The sequence below is a fragment of the Orcinus orca genome, chromosome X, assembly GCF_937001465.1.
Source record: "Orcinus orca chromosome X, mOrcOrc1.1, whole genome shotgun sequence".
Taxonomy (NCBI): Eukaryota; Metazoa; Chordata; class Mammalia; order Artiodactyla; family Delphinidae; genus Orcinus; species Orcinus orca.
In genome coordinates, this window is record NC_064580.1 from 119,459,184 (window position 1) to 119,480,866 (window position 21,683).

A 21,683-nucleotide genomic window follows, 5' to 3' on the forward strand; every position below is an offset into this window, starting at 1 on the left:
TATCTCAGTGTTAAAATCCCAATTAGTCTGAGAGTTATCAGTGTCTGTGGAGGTGGGGGGAGCAGACGTGAAAGCTTGTAATGATGAATTCTCCTGACATGAAACCTCTCCTCTCTCTTGGGATGAGACCGGTTCTTAAGAGTAGAGATAACCGTGCTATTTCAGGATCAGTGTGTGGGTGAGTAAATTTTCTGTGGGAAAAAAGTAATAAAATCCAAAGGACAGCCATAAATCTATCCAGATTACCATGGAGATGACATTTGGATTGTTCTTTAGAATGGTGTCAACATTATTTGCTACAGTTCACTATTCTAGATATTTTCATGTTCCCCTTCCTTTAGGTTAACCTGCTGAAACAGGATTATATAGTGTTGACTCTATTTTGGATTTGCTTTGGGATTTAGCAAGGGTTGTTAATTTAAAAAAAAAAAGAAAGAAGACACAATGTCAACAACATGCTGGGATATACTATTATTTATTTTGCAGTCACTTACTGTAAGTGCTGTCCTCATCTTTCGTGCCATCAATGGTTCCATCTGCCTGCAGCTGCAAGTGGTAACCTTGTCGGCTGTATAGTTTGGTAACTATACCCTTAAGCTGAGGCTCTGCAAGGAGAAGGATGGTTTGGATCAATTGATAAGTTGTACATATATAGTTGAAAAGACTCAGATTTCAGAACTCTAATTTTATTTAAAAATTTTAGTGGAAAAGGTCAGATGACATTTTTAAAGAGTCCCCTGAAAGAAAGAAAACAAACCAACAAACTCCAAGCTTCAGAACCAATCTCCGAACTGAAGAAACATTTGATTTCTACCTGGTAACACTGGTAAAGCCCTAAAGCTACTGACAGCAGAGACAGTTTCTGATAGCGTGTCCTTTGGCTTACAGAGTGGCACTCCATCTCATTGAGCATTCGAAATGGGTTGGCAAATGGCATATTCTGCCTTTTAACAACGTGCTACTTCTTATGTGGAAGGAAAAGGAGAAATACTAAGATGATTTAGAGTGGGTTTACCAAGCAGGGACCAAAAACACACTAGCAAAGATTTCCCTCAGAAATACCACAATTAGAATAAAGAACTCCCTCCATTCTAAGAAGGTTGAAAACGCATAAATAACCCGGAACCCCATCAAAGGACTTCTATTTAGAAAATTGAGCCGCGATACAAAAAAAGGGGGAGGGGAGAATAAAACAACCATTATCATACCCTATCGTATTAATTATCCTTAGGGAAAATGGGTGCAAAGGGCAGGGGTTTTGTTGGTGGGGAGGAAAGAAAATTAGTTCATATTTATTTTCAAATTTCGTTATCAAATATAATTATCCAAAATATTCTCAAAATGATTTTCAATTATGAATCACCATAGATTAATGAAGTGCCTCATTTATCAATAACAGCCATGTTATCCAGAATTTGCTTTTATTGAATACAGACACCTGCACTGAAATGATATTTACGTGATTATTCAGGCCACATAATCATGCTTTGCCACCGCTTAAACCTGTTTAAAAACAAGCCTAATTTACAGCTAATGCCTTAAAAACTTCGAGAGAGCAGAAAATGTGTGTCTGCATTTCTATTCCAGGATGTGTAGAACACACAAATAGCGAAATAACAGATTGTTGAATAAGTCTGAAATTCTGTGATATTTATCTAGTAAAAGGAAGGAAACAGCTTAAAGGATACATTTGGTTGAGAATAGCCAAATAAGCTGCCTCTACGCCTGAAGGTCTACCTTGACGCAACCCGACACCTCTAGCTGTGTGAATTTCCCCTGGCACCGGAATACCGCGCTACTCTTCTCACTGAACAGGCTCAAAAGGACCCACGATCTGGCTCTGAGTTTAAACTCTCTTGAATCCTGCATTTTAGTAGCAAGTAACCACAGTTTGACTAGTCTCAACCAGATCACTAAGCTCTTTGCCACAGGTTCTAGGAATCCACCCCCTTCTCTCCAGCAAATATTTCAAAGCTGCACCACAAGTCTGTCCCAATAAGCTTAAAAGTGATCAAAGAAACAGAATGCCTAGATAGCGGAAGCCCACGGCCCTTGGGGGTGGAAGCTGGAGGGGAAGGGTCAGAGCTTCGGAGGTGAAGGCAAGGGAGGGATTCCCCGGGTTTCCTGGGGTGGGGGGTGGGCAGGGGTCTGCCCAGCTCCGCGCCTGCAATTAACACGCCACTCACGCGATAGCCACGTGTGGGTCACGCCTTACCAGAGCCCACGGGCTTGCACACATGTGGCCTGTCTGAAGCTGACTGCGCGCCCGCTGGGCAGGGTATGCCCCCAGGCTCTGCGCCTGTCCCACGGCAGTTGCAATGCAGCAAGCCTCTTACTGTTACGAAGGAGGCGAGAAAGCGATCGCTTCCCACGCACGCACACCGGCTAGGTGGCCACATCCGCACTAGATGGGCCGCCGACAAACTCACCTCCGCTTCCATCCACGCCCCCCAGCCCCCTCCACACCCGTAAAGTACGGGGGGGCGAAAAAGCCAGCCAAGAGCCCCTTCCAACCTGGTCTCCTTCTGCGCCTCTTCTTGGAGCCGAAGAGTTTGACCCGGGAAAAGACGTTTAACTTGTTCTTGTCGCAGCTGGTCTTGCCTTTGCTGGGGCTGCTGACACACTTGCAGGCGTTCGATTTCTCACGCTCCCGGGCTTGTCGCTTCTGCCGGATGAGCGAGCTGGCGATAGCCGCCGCCATGGCCACGACGCCCACCACCACCACTTCTTTCCGGGCCCCTCTCCGGGTTCGCCTCCTCCCCCCGCTCCTCCGCCGCTCGTCCGCTCGGTCTCGCGCCTCCGCCGCCTTCGTCTCCGGAGCCGGCGCTCGCCCGGGCTGCTCCGCGCTCGGGCTTCAGCCGAGGAGGGGGCTCAGCATGCCGGCCGAGCTCCTCCGGCGGTGGTCCGGATCCCGCGCGGGCTGCCGGCTGCCTGGGTCCGAGCCGACGCCACAGCCCCGGGCCGGGATCGCGGGCGAGACTGCCAGGCGGAGGCAGAGCTGCGCGAGTGCGTGCGCTCGGCCCCTGCGCCCCGAGGACACTGTGCGAGTCCAAGTGGCTCGGGTCGGAGTTTGGCGGCACCCACCGCCCGGTGCCGCGCGGCGGGGGCCGGAGGAGGGAGGCAGGCGGAGGGAGGGAGCGCGGGCGGGAGAGAGGCCGGGAGCGCGGGCGGCAGCAGGGAGGGGGGGATGGAGGAAGCGCGCGGGGGAGCGCGCCCTCGCCCTGGCCCCTCCGAGCCTCCGACTAGTCCTTGCAACTTCTTGGCCTGCCGATCGGGAAAAGTTGGCCTGTGCCAGCTTTCCGACGGGGCTCAAACAGGTAATGGCCTTGCATCTTCGCTGCCGCCGCTGCCGCCGCTACCGCCGCTGCTGCTCTGGGCGCGGCACAGACTCAGTATAGGAATTCCGTCGCCGCAGGCACCCTCCGGAAGAGCGCGATGGCCTCCCGCGGCCCCCTCCCCCGGCGGCCCCTCCCTCCCGGAGCCCAGCCCGCTGGCTCCCTGCCGCGGGCCGCCCACCCGCCCCACCCTCCAAGTCCCCGGCGGGCCGCTCGGGCTAACACCTGTAGGGGCTCAATCTCCCAAACCCTTCTCCCCTCCTCTTTCCCGAAGGAGCTTAGGGAGGAAACAGTGATGGAGGAGGCACTGGGATGAGGCAGTTGGGTTGGAGGAGCCGGGGGTTGCTTGGCGATGGGGGCGGCGGAGCGGGATGTTCCGTTAGTGTGTGACTCTTAGCTGGCCAGGTTACGCCCGGGCTGGAGCCCCCGCCCCAGGCTCGGACTCACAACACCCACTCCCCTCCAAACACACACTCGCTGAGGTTTTTCGCATGGCGACACTTGTAGCCATTGAGGAAGGAGGCCGGGGCTCGCAGACTGCTTTAGCCCCCGCGGCCGCGGCAGCAGCAGTAGCAGCGGCAGCAGCAGCAGAAGGCACTGCAGAGCTGCGCCCGCACGCCACGCTGCCACCCGGTGCTTTCTGCTGACTTTTCATTTCAGGCCAATTTGTGCGGCCCGAACCCCGTTTTTCCCCTCCACAAAACAGAATGCGCCCCCTCATCATTCTGTTCGGCTTTGGGATCCAAACAAAGAGCTCGGGTGGTGTACCACAAGCAGTATCTGGGAAATGCAGGGCTGAGCCTCTTTAAGCTCTGGCGCGTCTCCAACACCCTAACTTTCCCCACCCCCTCAAGCTCAGGCAGCCTGCCTCCCTTCAATTCAGGAATCAAGTCTGGCTTGTTGCTCACTTCGCTCAGTTCACAAGTTCTGTCCCTTCCCTGTTCTATATTTTAATCTGGAGAAGAAAGAAGGAATTTTGAGGTCAAATGTAACAAAAAGAAATAGTCCGTCCACATCTCTCCCTTCAAACAGACATGATGGTTTTACTATGTTAACTTGATTTCTGATGCCAGAAAGGAAGCCCCCCAATAGTAAGTCTGCTCCAACGTGGAGCTACCACTATGCTGTTTACTGGACCTCCACCCCTTTGCAGATCTTTTCAGAATTGATACAGATGCAAAACCAAATGCCTAGACTCTGGTCCTTTCCTGAGCTCTTTTGCCTGAACCTCAACTAAGAAACTGAAATCTTTCAGGCTTCTTAGCCCATCAGAGTTGAATCACTTGAACCTTCTGTAAATTCCATTGCTCCACCGGGGAGGCTGCTGCCACCTCCCTTCCACCTTTCTCCAACCTTGAAGTGTCTCTTGCCCTGTCAGAAGCACGATTATGTGTCTGCTAAAGTGGGCGGGGGTGAAAATGCAGGCACTGAAATGGATAGATACAGGAGAATGATGCCGAATGGTCTGAAATCTCCTGCAGGTTAGTCTACTGCTCCTTTGTGCTTTGCACTTTCCCAAAAGAAAAGGAAGGACAAGGTAGGAGAGTTTTAGCACCTCAAGCCCATCGAAGTACCTTCAGACCTGAATTCACAGGGGAAAAACCCTGGTCTGCTCCCACAGAACTCTGAACACCTTAAAAATGGGGACTGGGGCTTGGTCACCACTATATTCCCATCTCCTGGCACAGTTCCTGTCACATGATTTATGCTCAATAAAAGTTTATTGAAAATAATTGACAAATGACTGATCGATACTGATTCTGAAGGGTAGGAAGATGTTCCCTGGCTCAGAGTGTATGTGATTTGAATTCCAAGTACCACGAAGGGAAATAATCTCACCAAAAGGGGGGTCAAAAGGAGCTCTGACCAGGACCAAATATTTGGGGTGTGGGACGGACAGTTATGAGATTCCTACTCACTGGCCATGTTTTTACCTTCTGCTGAGTACCAATTCCAAGGGCCTTTTTTTTTTTTTCTTTCTTTCCTCTTGCTGCTCTCTTGGGACCTTGAACCAAAGCAGGCATGACAAAGCTAAAGAAAGACAGAGTTCTGATTCAGGCAAGGGAGAGAACTTGGGAAGAATGAGGGAATGGTACTGAGAAAATGAGGAGGGCTTTCCCGGGCTCTTTCCTCCGCTTCTCCACCGGGAGAGCACTCATTGTTTGCTTGTCCAAATGCCATTCACAAGGTATTTTCAGGTAGACAGGCATGAAGAAGACTTCAGGAATATATAATGAAGAGGAGGGGCACGTCACTACAAAGTCACAAACACAAACATGTAAATACGCCAGCTCTGTCACTAACCCCTACCCACCACCTCAGGCTTTTTTTAAAAAAATACATTAGAGAATTAAACTCTATGCCATGAGCATGGAACCACTGGGTCAAAGCTGATAACCAAATGATTCTATGGGTGTTTATAGATATCTTTCTTGCTCTAACGTCTCTTGAAAAGTGAGAGGTATGGGGGAACCAGACTCTGTGTCCCATGTCCCTGTCAGCCCATAAAATGTACTTCTGCCTATTTATATCCCCCCTTTATTCTTTCAACTCCATGGACAGGAAAACGAATGACGTGTGATGGGTGAGACTGGAGATAGGGGCAGCTAACTCTCTGTGGTGTGTCTGCCTACAGACCACATGTGTTCTCCTGTCTCCTTCAGTGAGAGAACTCACAGAGGTCTATCACTGGAGAGGGATCACGGTGGGCAGGGGGTGGCGGGGAGGGACTGAATGAAAGCCATTTTGACTTTGGGTCCAAACTGTATTGTACAATCACGTTAACCACTAATGAAGCAGATATTTTCATCCTTTCCTAACTCTCGTGTGTATTTCTCAGGTGCTCTCAGAGAAGAGTGTGAATATAACTCTGAAACGCTCAAAGCAGATCTGTGCTAAAACCCCATTCATCTTTTTTATTTCTAAAAGAGTTTTTTGATGTGGACAATTTTTTAAAGTCCTTATTGAATTTGTTACAATACTGCTTCTGTTTTATGGCCGCGAGGCATGTGGGATCCTAGCTCCCTGATCAGGGATTGAACCTGCACCCCCTGCATTGGAAGGCAAAGTCTTAACCACTGGACCACCAGGGAAGTCCCCAAACCCCATTCATCTTGGGAAGGCAATAATGAAAGAAAGACTCGCAGGCCACCCTAGAGAAGCATATTTTGCCTTTCCTTTCTGTCTTACTGCCACCCCAGGCCAGCAGCATGACATTTCAGTGGGAGGATGAATAAAGAACATTCCTTTGACACTTCCAAAGTGTCTTTTGCTCCTGTCTTGCTCTGCTCCTACCAGTTCCCCCTGTGCCCTTGTTAGGGAACTTCCTGGATCTCCTGCAGATCCAGAGTTTCAATTCTCCCTGCTTAACTCCAAGGCTCCCAACTCCTCTATGCTAGGTGGGCCTACTCGCTGTAGCTCCTCCCAGACCTTTGCTCCCCACTGCCCTAACCACCAAGCTCTCTCCTCCATCAGATTCAGGAAGAAAGCATCCTTGGCTCCTTTCTCCAAGTCAACTCACAAAGAGTTCTAGTCTGGGAGACAGGAGGCATACCTTTGAATCCTGTCTCTACCACTAACTGGCTGTGTGACCTTGGACATGTCGTATCTCCTGTTGGCACTTCATCTTTCCCACCTTTATTTATTTTTTTAAAATATTTATTTATTGATTTGGCTGGGCCAGATCTTAGTTGCGGCATGTGGGATCTCTTAGTTGCAGCATGCAGGCTCTTAGTTGTGGCATGTGGGATCTTGTCCCCGACCAGGGATCGAACGCCCCCTGCATTGGGAGCATGGGGTCTTAACCACTGGCCCACCAGGGAAGTCCAAGTTTTCCCATCTTTAAAATGATCCTTGAGACTTCATGAATGGCTTTCAAATCGTATCCTGCAGAGCCCTAAGAGTACACAGATGTAAGTTCCCTCACCCGTGTTTCAACCATAGCACTTCTTTCCTCTCTTTTATATATTGGGACTCATTGTGTGATTTCTTATGAAAAAGATAAAAATAAAAAGATTCCACTACTAAAAACAAAACATTTGAAGACCTCTGGATGAGAGGTTCTGGAAAGTCTTTTGGGCCCTGGGAGCCTATGATTTTTCTGCCTGTTCCTCCTACCTCTTCACCTTGCCCTCCTCACTTGCCCTCTGCCCTTTCTCTTCCCATCCCATCCGAATATAAACTCCACATGGGATCCCCAAGGAAAATACGAGTCTCTTCGGCTCCATTCTTCACGGGTTCACTTGAGAAGCAGGCTTTGGCATTCTTTTCAGGGAGAGTTATGTGAGCTATCAGAGCAGAGAATGCGATTGTTGTCTGCCAATCTCTCTTGGCAGGCCTTGGCGGAGCTGGAAAGAAGCTGGGGGGACCTGCTCTCAAGAGGCATCTCCAGGAGAGAGGCAGAAACCCAAACAGATGTGACTGTGATGAGTAAAAACGAGAGAATTCAGACAGCCTCATCGGGAGCAGCCTCAGTACTTTCTGAGCAGGAAGGAACTGGCTGTCTTTCTGAAAAGATTTCAAACACCCTTCCTCCATGAAGTGAAGATAAACATACTCAGAGCCACTTGCCAGTTGGCTCTCCAACTTCACTGACAGTCCATCAAAACATCTCAGTGACCAGCTAGTTACCAGGTCAAGGACTGATGATGAGCTCAAAGGGAGGGAAGGGGGGCAGGTTCAAGTGCACCATGGTCAAGCAGCACTGGGATCCAGCTGGTAACTGAGTAGGGCAGCAGAGGGGGTATTGAAGAGACTGGGCAGCAAGTACCACCTTTTGTCGTCTATTTAATTATGTCCAAAAGCTGAGAGAAACGACTGGATAGAAATACAAATGAGGAGATTAGAGAAACGCCATTAGCAAAGGCTCCGGCCACTTAACTCCAACCAGGAAGAAAAATGAAATTTAAGGAAATCTCGTCAATGTCACACTGGAATTCTAGAGACAGAAAGAATGACTACTGTATTGTGTAACATAACCTGACAAATGTATTAGCTGGCAAAGAGTCTCTCCTAGTCAGATCATTTAGGGGAATTATGCTTCAGAAACAAAGATCTCCAGAATCAATTTTTTTAGCAATTGATTGGCTCTCTCCTGATTTGCATTCGGAATGAAAAGCCAGGGAACCCTAGGCTTGCACTGCTCTAGAATAGTGGGGTTGGTCTTCATTATGTCCCCTTTCTGAGATCATTCTCTAAATACTTAAGCTATAGAATGTACTGAAGCCACCTCTGGTTTATATTTAAATCAAATAAATAAATAAATAGATAAATAAATAAATAAAATCAATTGGGAACACACTAATTAATTCTGATCCTTAAGAGGAAAAATCCTATAACCCATATAAAAATTTCATTGTGCAGTCATAATTTATGAACATTAAAACCATAAAGCACCCTGATGCTATTAATCATATCTATGAATTCAGCTCTTTGCCATTTTAATTAGCCATAGCAGCTGCAACATCAAGAGTTCAAGGTCCCTGATTACCTGCTTGGTCACTTTAATCAAGAAAACCTGGAGAGGACATGGAAGCAACCTAAGTGTCCATCATTGGATGAATGGATAAAGAAGAAGTGGCACATATATACAATGGAATATTACTCAGCCATAAAAAGAAACAAAATTGAGTTATTTGTAGTGAGGTGGATGGACCTAGAGTCTGTCATACAGAGTGAGGTAAGTCAGAAAGAGAGAGACAAATACCGTATGCTAACACGTATATATGGAATCTAAGAAAAAAAAGTGTTCTGAAGAACCTAGGGGCAGGACAGGAATAAAGACGCAGACATAGAGAATGGACTTTAGGACATGGGAAGGCGGAAGGGTAAGCTGGGACGAAGTGAGAGAGAGGCATGGATTTATATACACTACCAAATGTAAAATAGATAGCTAGTGGGAAGCAGCCGCATAGCACAGGGAGATCAGCTGGGTGCTTTGTGACCACCTAGGGGGGTGGGATAGGGAGGGTGGGAGGGAGATGCAAGAGTGAGGAGATATGGGGATATATGTATACGTATAGCTGATTCACTGTGTTATAAAGCAGAGACTAACACACCATTGTAAAGCAATTATACTGCAATAAAGATGTTTAAAAAAAAAAGAAAGAAAAAGAAAACCTGGAGAAAAATATCAGATTGCTGGGGTGGAAGTTTCTCCCTTGATCATTCGGAGAGAGGAAGGATCACAAGAAAATGAGCTTAAGCTTCAAGATGTGGGGATTGAAGTTTTGTACAAGGAAAACATTCTTCTCAGCAGGGGTTGTCAAATACCATAGCTGATTGCTGATTTTCCTATAGAAGCTTTTGTGACTACAACAGAAACCTTATCTACCTTGGTGGATACGTGGACTCAAGGCTCTCATTCTGTCATTAAAACTACACTACTATTCACATACCCATGACCTGCAACCAAGGAGGGGTCACGAGGAAAAGGGTAGCAACACCATTACTGAGAAAGCGTAAGGTCCTGTCTGATGGGGCATGGAAATAACTAGTGCCTTTGCCTTTGGAAGATCATATTGGGTGAACTTGGAACATGTGGGTCAAGGCAGTCGCACCCATTTTCTAAAGTTTCTCTCGTTTAACGTGTGGGTAGTACTTTGTACGTACAACACATTTATTCTCTACTACATGGTTTGCCCCAGTGGTGACAGAGCATCCAGAGCCAGCACAAGCACCAGCTTCTCTGAGATCGATTTAGTTTTATTCAATAATATTTGAAGATCTTGAAGGAACAGTTGTTATTTTATGAGGTGACTGGTGGCTAACAAACATAAATGAGGTGTTTCTATGATGAAACACTTATGGCAGATGAGAAATGTGCAAAACTCAGAGGCAAAATATCTGTAACACTGGGTTCATTTCTTGCCCAGTGAACTAAGTAATCTAAATGAAAAGCTAGGGGCAAAAAAGAATGGAGGATTTGAGGCAGAAGCAGACAGTCATTTTTCTGGATCTAAGCTGTTTCAGGAAATAGGATTTCTGGAGGAAGGTGACCTAAACTCAAGATGTGTGGAAGGGAATGCAGTGTTTACAAATGATCTAATGTTCACGGTTACTCAGCATAGGGGGGCGGGATTCACAAGCAGTATAAGGAACTCTGGATTGATTTCCTATTTGCCAATGGCACAGTTTCCATCAACTTCCTGTCAAGGGTTGCCATCTTTGAAAGGAGCAGAGAGGTATGGGAAACTACTTCAGTGCTCTCTCAGGATTAAGTCTTAACACATCTCTTTTCAGACAGCAGCCAGAATTTGGGCAGCAGAACCTGCCGAATTTGGAGAAGATGGTATCCTCCAGATTCTAAGGAGGGGTCAAAGGCCAGGTCGATGATCCCCCTGAGAACTGTGCAGATGCCCTAGAGGATTTTTAAACTCTCCACTCTGCTTTAGTTGTTGTTCATTTGTTTTTTGGTCTGGGTTTTGTGTTTTTGTTGTTGGTTTTTTTTTTGCCCAAACTGGGGTTTCAAATGGTGATAACACTCGATAAATACTGTGGTTATAATTGGATAAGCAACTTAAACCTTACAACACCTGTAAGGTAGGTGTTGTCATTATTGCCATTTTATAGAAGAGGGGAGGGCAGTCTAGAGAGACTAAGCGATATATCTATGGTTTCCTGGCCTGTACATAGGTGGCAGTGCCCATATTTAAACTAAGGATCGTCAGCGAATACAATGTTATGTGTACAAGGCCAGCCCTTTTTCTTCTTGGCACCGGGTTCGTAATTTGGGTCGCTAAACAGTGGTGCTCGGATATGGCTATCTCTTGGCTTGGTTAACAGAAAAAGATGGAATATGGCATGCTTTTCAACTCAGTTATGTTTTTTTCTTTTTTTAAAAAAAAAAAGTGAATTGTGAAACAAACACTAAAATTCAATGATTATAAATCACTGCTTAATGCTGCTCTGGGTTTCTCAGCCCAGGGAGTACTTTGACACCAGGGCCTGGTGTGACTCAGGTAATCTGGGGTTTGGGGATGCTATGAGACCCAAAAGACATACCCTGGACTTTTTCTTCACCCCTACTTAGTGGAGACAAGAAGTTAAAGCTACTCCCAATTCTCTCAGTTCTTTTCATACAGGGAAAACTGGCTTTCCACACTGTAAGCACTTTTGTGCCATCTGCTTCCAGCTACAGGAAGCTTGAGTTCAGCCCAAAGAGAGAAAAATATTACACACAATGTATTCACTTCCACGCTCTGACGCCCATGACTATTCTTTTGCAATCGGGTTTCCCCAGTATCCATTCTAACTAATTTGCTCTAACTTTTCCCTTCTGACAAACAGCTAAAAGTATAATCAACAGATTGAAACTATTTACTAACTTCTCCTGTAACCACTGAAGACCTCAAGCAATTTGAGAAGCTGATTTCATAACAGGGGCCTTGATGCTCAATTAACAACCTCATTTTAGAGAAGAGATCTGAGGCAAGAGAAGTTAAATGAATTTACCCTGGGCCAAATTGTTCATTCATTCATTTAAAATCGACTGAGAACCATTTGCCATGTACCAAGCTACACCCCCAAAGGGGTGCAAAGGTACCTTAAAAGACGCAAAGGTACGAATAGCTACAATGGGTTTATCGAGCACTAACTATATCCCTGGCACTCTTCTAAGTACCTTACCCTTATTGACTCACTTAATACTTAACAACCACCTTATGGGTTTATCCCCATTCTACAGATGAAGAAGCTGAGGCAAAAAGAGGTTAATGAGTTCATTCAGGTAAGAAGTGGAGGATTCAAATCCATGCATTCTGACTTACATCCCATGTTCTTAAAACTGCTCTACTGCCTCTCCAGTGACTGTCCCTGGCCTCAAGTGGAGGAGAAAGAGAAGTAAATAAAATGACTAAAACCAAATGTGATGAAGCACAGTAAGAGTGGTACCAATGTCCAAAGTGCTGGGAGCATGCAAAAGGAGGCACAGCTAACTGTGGGCAGAAGTCGTCAGTTTCAGAAAACACACACACACACACACACACACACACACACAAAACCATCCCACTAAAGACGGATTTTGGAGGATGAGAAAGAGCTAGGAAGTCGGGGAATGAAACCGGGTAAAGCCAGACTTCAAACCTGGGTTAAACTGACTTCTGGTGCTGAGTTCTTACCAGGCTATGTTGCTTCACCTCAGGTGAGAGGATTTACACAATCTTGGATTATGATGCCCCTACACTTTGAATCACTTGGCAACAAGTTGATCCCCTATTGTAACCATTCTCCAGGAGTGTACTTTTCTGTGAAATATTGATTACAGGTATGGTTGTGAAGCATTCTGGGGATTGGGAGAAATAAAATGTGCTAGGTGGAGGCTCTGATGCACGTTTGTGAGTTGTTTATTTCTTGCTTGTAAACCAACTGTCTTCCCTTCCCCACTCACTGATCGTGTTCCGCACAATATTGTCAATGGTGATGTTCAAGTGTACAGTAGTTTATCGATTTACAACTGCCATCAGCAGAGGGTTTAGTAGAAGTAATCCTTTTGGAAAGATGCCAATCAAAATGAAAATTAAATTGGCATGTATGCCACAGTGAGTCATGCATTCTCCTCCTGCAATAACTGGGGTGAGCTTAGCAACCAGAGATTTGCGTGTGGGCAGTTATTAAATAATTTTATGATGATGATGATAAAACTTTAAGCTAACAAATGAATTAAAGATTATGGGGAGGGCTTCCTTGGTGGCACAGTGGTTGAGAGTCCGCCTGCCGATGCAGGGGACACGGGTTCGTACCCCGGTCCGGGAAGATCCCACATGCCGCGGAGCGGCTGGGCCCGTGAGCCATGGCCGCTGAGCCTGCGCGTCTGGAGCCTGTGCTCCGCAACGGGAGAGGCCGCAACAGTGAGAGGCTCGAGTACCGCAAAAAAAAAAAAAAAAAAAAAAGATTATGGGGAAATGACTGTCCAAGCCACATAATCCTAGTAATTCATCTATGTAGATTTCAGTATTCCTATTGGAGAGGGACAAGTAGGATTTGGTTAGTGTTTGAATATATTTAAAACAAATGAAAAAATCTTCCTACTTACTCATTCCTCTTCCTGCCGCTAAAATACCAGTGCCTACTTTCTCTATCAGAATATTGGTATCCTTTGGTCTGAAAAAAATATACTTAAACAGAATTGTTAAGGGAAACAACAGTGCACTATTTCATTATAAGAACCAAGACAACATGCTGTATGTACGTGTGTGTGTGTGTGTGTGTGTGTGTGTGTGTGTGTGTGTGTGTACACTCCGTGTAGGCTTCAGGCAATGCTGTAAAGCCAGCACCTCAGCCCAGATGCCCACCGCCCTTATGAGGCCCCAGCTCTTGCAGATAAGACTTTAGCATCCAGGTTGTCCTAATTCTTCTCCTTCATTAATATTGTCCTTCCCAATATCCCATCTCTGGGTCGGTGCTTTCCAATAAGACAGCTCCTCTCAGCTCCTCTCATCGGTGCTGGGTTAATGATTACTAATAATGTCCTCATGACCCCTGCCCCCCGCCAGTGGCTCATTCTAACAGATTTTATGGAGGCAATATTATATTGTACTACAAAAGAGCGCCTCTAGTGGTGACATTAAAATGACAGAACAGCCTGCCAAAGTAGCTTCAAGGGAACTAACAGCTTTGGAGAATCCCTCAGTTTAAGGGTCCCCTGCAGGGCTTCCCTGGTGGTGCAGTGGTTAAGAATCCGCCTGCCAATGCAGGGGACACGGGTTTGAGCGTTCATCCGCGAAGATCCCATATGCCGCGGAGCAACTAAGCCCGTGCGCCACAACTACTGAGCCTGCCTGCACTCTGGAGCCCGCGTGCTGCAACTACTGAAGCCTGCGCGCCTAGAGCCTGTGCTCCACAGCAAGAGAAGCCCGCGCACCACAACGAAGAGTAGCCCCTGCTCGCCGCAACTAGAGAGAGCCTGCGCGCAGCGACAAATACCCCACATCTTCACCAACAATACCCACTTCCCTTCTTCATATTCACCATTCACTCTAATTTTATCATATATTATGTGTGTGTCTGTGTGTATATATTCCTGGCGATTCCTCCCTATAGATTTCAATATCCCTTTTAGAGAGGGACAACTAGTATTTGGTTGACCTTTGAATATATTTAAAACATCAAAAATATTCCTACTCACTGCATTCCTCTTCTTATGCTCCTTCAATTGTTCAATTGTTTTGCTTCAATTCTGGAAATTTAGCCATCAACTCTTCATCTACTGCTTCCCCTTAAGTCACTCTTCTTCTGAAGCTTCTATTAGGTGTATGTGAGACGTCATTCTCTCCTCCATTCTTTCTTACTTCTCTTTCCTAGTCCCATTTCTTTAACTTTGTAGAATCGGGGTGCTTCACCGATTCCCTCTCTAGTTGGATTTAGTCTATTGCTTGATTTTGTTTTTATTCCACTGATGCACACACAAATACTGTATTATACATTACATAATATAAATTACATATAGCATATTAAAAATTATATATGTATATACATACATGCATGTGTATACATATATACATACACATATATACTTTTTATAATGTGTGTTTCATCTTTTCTAATATGTCTGCTATTTTTTTCACAGCATGCTGTTTATACCTTATGGATTCTTTTCCTTCCTTTATCCTATGGAACATTTGGAAGATGCTTATGTTGAAGTCTCTTTCATATTGCCTTATTACACAACTTTTCTGGAATATAGATCACCCTGTTTATTGTCACTTCTGACTACCCCTGCAGTGTCTTATTTCCCTTCTTGCTCTGGAAATTTGACTGTGGGCTCACCTTCAGCAGGAGAGTTCTTTTCTGTAGAAGTCCTATGTGAACCCTGCATAGCAGACTTATCCATCTCTACAATTCTGTGTTCTTTCTCTGCCAGTACTCTCTGAGTTTCACTGGATCAGAGTCCATTTTTAAATTTTAATTTCCCAGCTTTTTAGTATCAGTTAAGACGTGGGGCTTTGATTTCTTACACTCTAGGCCCAGAATGGACACTCCACCTATATTGTGCATCCCCAGGCCTTGAGTCCTGATTTATCATGAGCTGGACAGGACTTCTGGCTCCTAGCTTTATGCAGGAAGTTCAAGGCTCTGCATCAGGGCTGTGGCTTCACCTTAAGCCCCAAGATATATACCCAAGTCTAGTACTCTTGATGGCCATGTAGCTTTAACGGTTGCACATTGCTTTGGCTTTGAATTGCTGCCTTGTTTCTGTCACCTGGAAAGTTTTCTTTTTAGATTTTGAATTGTCTTTCATATTGTCAAAGACACGCTTCTGTTTTATCCACTCTTTCTATGTTTTTATGGAAGGATAGGGGCTTCTGCAAGACCTTAGTTCAACATATTGACTAGAAGTCCTGATTCAAACGTTATTTCCACCATTAACACTAAAATTGCTTATAGTAAGATCATCAATAACCTTCTTATTGTTACTTGCAATGACTGCTTCTCAGTCATTACTTTACACAACCCTTCAGCAGCATTGGATGCCATTGACCATTCTCTTCTTGACATTCTTCCATAGGCTTCTCGAGGTTCTGTTCTCCTGGTTTTCCTCCTACCTATATTTCACTACTCCTTCTCAGTCTCCTTTTCCTGTTACTGACCATTTGAGTTCCTTGGGATTCTGTCTTAAGCTGTGTAATTTCTCCCTCATCCTCCTCTTTGTAGGTATTTACTCTTCATTCATCCACTCAGCGAGTGTTCTTGGAGTACTTACTATGTGCCGGGCTGAGTTGTAGGTATACAGCAGTGAACAAGGCAGATGGGATCGGGCTCACATGGACATGAGAGTCCCATGAAGAGCCAAAGAGTGAACTCTTAAACATAAATAAGTAGTTATAAATTGTGATTGCTGCTATAAAACAAAAGAACAGAATGCTAGTCGAGAGTAATACCAAAGAAACTAATTGAGATTGGAAAGTCAGGGAAGGACTCTAAAAGGAGATGACACCTAGCTGACTCTTGATATATGATAGGGACCCAGCCTCATGAATAGTGTAGGAAATAACTACTTTTTCTACTGTAACAACTCCAGAAATTTCCATCATTTTTGATGGAGTTCAGGACATCATGCCCCTAAATATGGCACATTGAAAATGTTAAGCTGAAGAAGTTTGAGAAAACAGCAAAAGCAGGAAAGTCACTCTCACCTTCCATCCTCCCTTCTCCCCAGACACACGTCATAAAACCCTCAGGTGATGGGCTTCCCTGGTAGCGCAGTGGTTGAGAGTCCGCCTGCCGATGCAGGGGACACGGTTCATGCCCCGGTCCAGGAAGATCCCACATGCCGCGGAGCAGCTGCGCCCGTGAGCCATGGCCGCTGAGCCTGCGCGTCCGGAGCCTGTGCTCCGCAACAGGAGAGGCCACAACAGTGAGAGGCCCGCGTACCGCAAAAAAACAAAAAAAAACCCCTCATGTGAGACGTGCCCTTCTCGTACCCAGGGGAAAGGAGCATCATTATCTCCAAAGGCCTTGCTGAGTTTCCCCCAGTTTACTACACTTACCTCATACTCCTTGGCCTACTATATTTCTACATGACTGCCCATTCTTCATCAAAACTAGCATAAAAATACTCAGGTCTAATTGTTCCTTCTGGTCTGCATTTCCTTATGAAGACTCTTATGTCACGTAAACCTGACGCTAAGTAATTTTGTATGTTTTTCTCTTGTTAATTTGTCTTTGTGTGCTGTTCAGACCCAGCCAGGGTTGAGGCTTGGTCTGAAACCCAAAAGGGTTGAGGAAAACTTTGTCCTCCCCTACACTTCCATCAGCTCAGACAGCTCCTCTGAGCTCTACACATGGATAGTTCTACCCAAATGCCATTCAGGACCTCGAACTAAACAAATCTGAAATTGAACTCATCTCCCCAAACTGTTTCCTCCTCTCTTATTCCATGTGGCTATTACACGTGTTTCTCGTAGCCTACTCCTTTCTGGATTCATCCACCATCTCAATCAAGCCAGGAACTTAGGTATGATCCTGTGTCCTTTGCTTTCCCACCTCACTTCCAAGGAGTAACCAGGTACTGCAGGTTCTGTATTCTTACTGTCTTCTGTAAATCCCTATCGTTAAGACTTTCGCCTATTCCAGTTTTGTTTCTCGCCTGAATTTCCCCATGGCCTCCTCTCTGCTCACTGCTCCAATGTTAACAGACAAATCCGATCAGGCACGCCCTGTTAACAACTCTCGGCGGCTCTCCACTGACAAGCCTTCCATTATGAGGCCCCAGACTTCCTTGTCACCCCTCCTTCCTTTCTCAGCCACATTGTATTTCAGCCATACCAAAGGACTTCCCTTCCTCAAGACACCCCTTCCAGCCCTTCAGCCACTCCAACTGCTACAGCTTTGAAAATTCTCTTCCCTCTCACTAGCAAATGCTTTAAGATTTATTTCAGGCGTGATCTCCCCTGGGAAACCTTCCTCAACAATCCCCCTGTAAAGACAGTTTCTTCTTCTCTGCTCCATAGCTATTATGGCATTTACAGTGTTCATTTTCCGTCGACTTGTCTGTCATGCCCACCAAACAGTGAGCTCCCGCGGCAGGGACAGAGCCCTCATTTCTGGATGCCCACAGCTACAAAGAGTAGGGACTCAATAACATGACTGTTTCTTGGCTAAATGAATTAGCTAACTGTCCCTTTCTCTGTTTATAAAGGAGGCATCTGGAAAACTGAAATGCAGGACGGGTCTATTTTGATAAGGGTAGGTTCACCTACAAATGCATGTTAGAAGGTAGCCATGTTTTCACATAGACAGAAGAACTATATAGTTCAGGCATCCAACTATAAGCCGGGAATGACTGGATCCTTGTGAAAGGGAAAGAAGTTAAATCACGTTGGTAACTAGGTTGGCCCATATTTCATATTAAAATAATTCTTCAGAAGTATACAACACGTTAAGGTCTGACAGAGCCCTTTTACAAGCATTGTCTGATTTGATATGCTTGAGAACTGCTGACGAAGCCAGAGGAGATTTCAACTGGCTCCATTTTACAGACCAGAAAACTGTTTCTCACCAAGAGGTCATGGTTTGCCTACCATCACACACCTAATTTATTGATTGATCCGTTGAGGCCCTGCCTCATTCCAAGGAGGCAGTGTAGTTGCTTACAAAAAGGTATGCAGGGAAACAGAGGGCAGCGGAGTGAAGAAAGAAGTCAAAGGGTAGCAGAGGCCAGCAGGCTTTCAAACCTCAGGTTTCTGAGTCCTAGGCTCCTTCCCTTTCAGCTCCATTAGGTTGTGACTCCTAAAGGGTTTCAACCACTGGGCAGTGAGCGGCAGGAGTTCTGTTTGCATTTTTAAAAAAAAAAGAAAAGAAAAGAAAAAAGGAGCAACAATTTTGACCTCACAAAGCAAGTAGCCCGGTATCTGTTAGAATAATCTCCCCTCAAATGTAAGCACTGACAGTTAAATCCAAACTTGAATTACTGTAGCTATCCTGCTTGGACTAGAAACCTAATCAACCAACAGACAGAGGCATGGTGAAATGAGCTGAGACCACAAAGAAAACTGGCCCACGAGGGTACAGGGGCTTGGGTTTGTTTTTCAGAGAGAGAGAGAGAGAGGGGGAGAGAGAGAGAGAGAGGGAGAGATTTATATATAATTAATAAATATATTTAATACATATACATATTAAATATATATATTAAAATTAATTAGATCAAGAGGTGACTCGGTTTCTGAGGTAAATGAATTCAATTCTGATCACATCCCACCTTACAGTCATCCGCCTGCTCCTAGATTTTGATGAGAGTTTAAACAATGTTGTGGCTTTACTTGGATCCCATGCCTCAACCAGAATCACAGTTACCATTTTCCTAAGTGTTTTATTGAAATTGAAAATGATAATACCTATAAAACCTCTCCAGGGCTGACATTTCCAAGTCTTTTTCAGCACAAACAAAATTAGAAAATGGAAAATATAACCTTTCCCGCCCTGTATTTTCTTCTCAGTGTATAAAATTGAAAGGTAGTCTCTATTCCAGAATCACGACCAACCAGCAGGAATAATAATGATGAGGAGGAGTGACAATAGAAGCTAGCATGTTCTGGAGCTTTTACTCTGGACCAGGCTCTGTTCTAAACCCTTTACGCGTGTTGACTTAACGATCACAGCAACCCTATGAGGTAGGAACGATTATTATCCCCACGTTACAAAAGAGAACAATGAGGTACAATGAGGTTAAAGTTTTGGCTAAGCTAGTGACTGCTGGAACTGGGTTCCTAGCCCAGACAAATCCTGCTACACTCAGGTGTGCAAATCATCTTTTTTTCTTTAATTTTTCTTTTCTTTTCTTTTGATTCTTTTCTCTTTTTAAAAAAAATTTATTTATTTATTTTTGTCTGTATTGGGTCTTCGTTGCGGTGCACGGGCCTCTCATTGTGGTGGCTTCTCTTGTTGCAGAGCACGGGCTCTAGGCGCACAGGCTTCAGTAGTTGTGGCACGCAGGCTCAGTAGTTGTGGCTCGCCGGCTAGTTGCTCTGAGGCATGTGGGATCTTCCCGGACCAGGGCTCGAACCCGTGTCCCCTGCATCGGCAGGCGGATTCTTAACCACTGCGCCACCAGGGAAGCCCCAAATAATCTTAATTTATAGTTGTTTGGTCAAACAGATGGATTACAGATTTCATGGATCACTTCTGACTTTTTCTACTCCTTGTTGCTGTTTTCTGTTTATATCATTGTCAATTAACATTCCAGTAGTAGAGGCTCAGGGAAGTAAAAACCTATAGGAAGTTGTATGAATTTCTTCAAGAAGTGGAAATATGTTTCAGGGTTTTTTGTGGGTTTTTTTTCCGCCTTGATGCCCATTGCAGTGATTTCTATCATACTTCGCAGCTTTGAAATCACTTTTTCCCCTGTACACAGCTAACCCTGGTGTTGCCATGGAGACTGAGATCAATGCCACAAGAGGGGCCCTCATTTGCATATTTTGTTGATTAGCAGGGGTATTTGCTAATCCCTTCCAAATTCTCCCATCCACTACCATGACTAATCTCACACGTTGGCAATATATGGGATTCAAGAATGGTAGGAACTGATCCTCTCAGGTTATTTAACACTTGAGTTCTGTTCAGTAACAGCTTAATTAAACCTCGAGGAAAAAAAAGTCAACAGAAAAATAAAAGTAAGTCTTTAAGGAAGTTTGTTAATACGAAGGGAAAGTTAGAATTCACCGCTGTGAGGAAGAGCAAAGAATACAATAATATAATACAACATAAATGGTACTTTTCATTCTGAGTATTCAGGAGTTGCTCATCCTGACCAAGTCTCATGTAGTAAGAGTCTTCTCTGTGCCTGGCAATGCGCCAGGTGCTGTCATATCCGTTACTTCATTTCATTTTCACAATAATCCAATGAGGCTCAGAGCAGCTGAGTCACATGCCCCAATTCAGACACCCACCAAGTAATACTATCTTAACAAAGCTGGACCACCCAAGTGTCTGACTCCCTCCACGCCCCTGGAGTGAGTGGGACTGGAGATGGAGCTTACTTGCCATCCAATAACTTGATTCTCTAGAAGATAGCAATAGGGTCAATGAAGAGAAACTACAAGGAAATAGATCAGGGCTCACTTTGACAATGCCATTTCTAACAATAGGGGCTGTCCAAAAACGGATAGAATGGATTCTCTCGGGAGGTAATCAGTGCCCTGTCATTGGAAGTGTTCATATAGGGGCTGCGGGGTTCACACAGGCCCGGTAAACTCTTATCAGATGTTGTAGAGAGGATTCTAGCATTTAGTGAACGATTGAATCAAATCATTGTGGATCCCACTGTCAAAGCCCAACACAAAAAGACCACCAGAGAAGCCCGCTGGTCATAAAAACATGCTGGGCGTGAGAAAGGCACCCCTGAGTAGTGGCTCAAAAGGGAGAGTTAGTGGAGAATACTTCGAGCATTCTAGAGGCTGGGATTGGTCATAAGGTGGTTTTAAAGCAGAATTTTGTTAAGCTCAGTCCTTTCAAATCCAGATCAGAATCTGTAAATTAGGTGAGTTGCTGGAATAGTCAGTGGTCTTATCTTTGAATCACAGGAGTAAATGTGGATTTACTGTTAGAACAGTCCAAGCTAAAAAACAATAAGACACAAAGAAGCTGTCACAGACCAGAAGAGATGAAGATGTGACGATTAAATGAGATATGGTACCCTGGATGGGACTCTGGAAGGGAACAAGGGTATTAGTGGAGAAACTGGTGAAATCTGAATAAAATCTGGGGTTTATTTGATAGTAATGTACCAGTGTTGGTTTCTTAGTTTTCATAGATGTACCATAGTAATTTAAGATGTTAACATTAGGGAAAATTGGATGAAGGGTAAGTGGGAACTCTCTGTATCATCTTTGCAACTTTTCTGTAAATCTAAAATTA

At 45.0% G+C, this 21,683-nt stretch overlaps 1 protein-coding gene across 3 annotated transcripts in view; it reads right to left on the reverse strand.

Moving 5' to 3' along the window:
- The window catches only part of FGF13 (fibroblast growth factor 13), a 501,144-nt gene that overhangs the window by 64,439 nt on the left and 415,022 nt on the right, over window positions 1-21,683 (reverse strand). For 2 of the 3 annotated variants that reach the window (XM_012536340.3, XM_049704422.1), the window contains one exon: window positions 495-605. In XM_012536340.3, the coding sequence (XP_012391794.1) occupies window positions 495-605 (111 nt within the window). Of the gene's footprint in view, window positions 1-494; window positions 606-2,514; window positions 3,437-21,683 lie in introns of those variants that run through there. The other variant, XM_004278719.3, reaches the window with a different exon arrangement.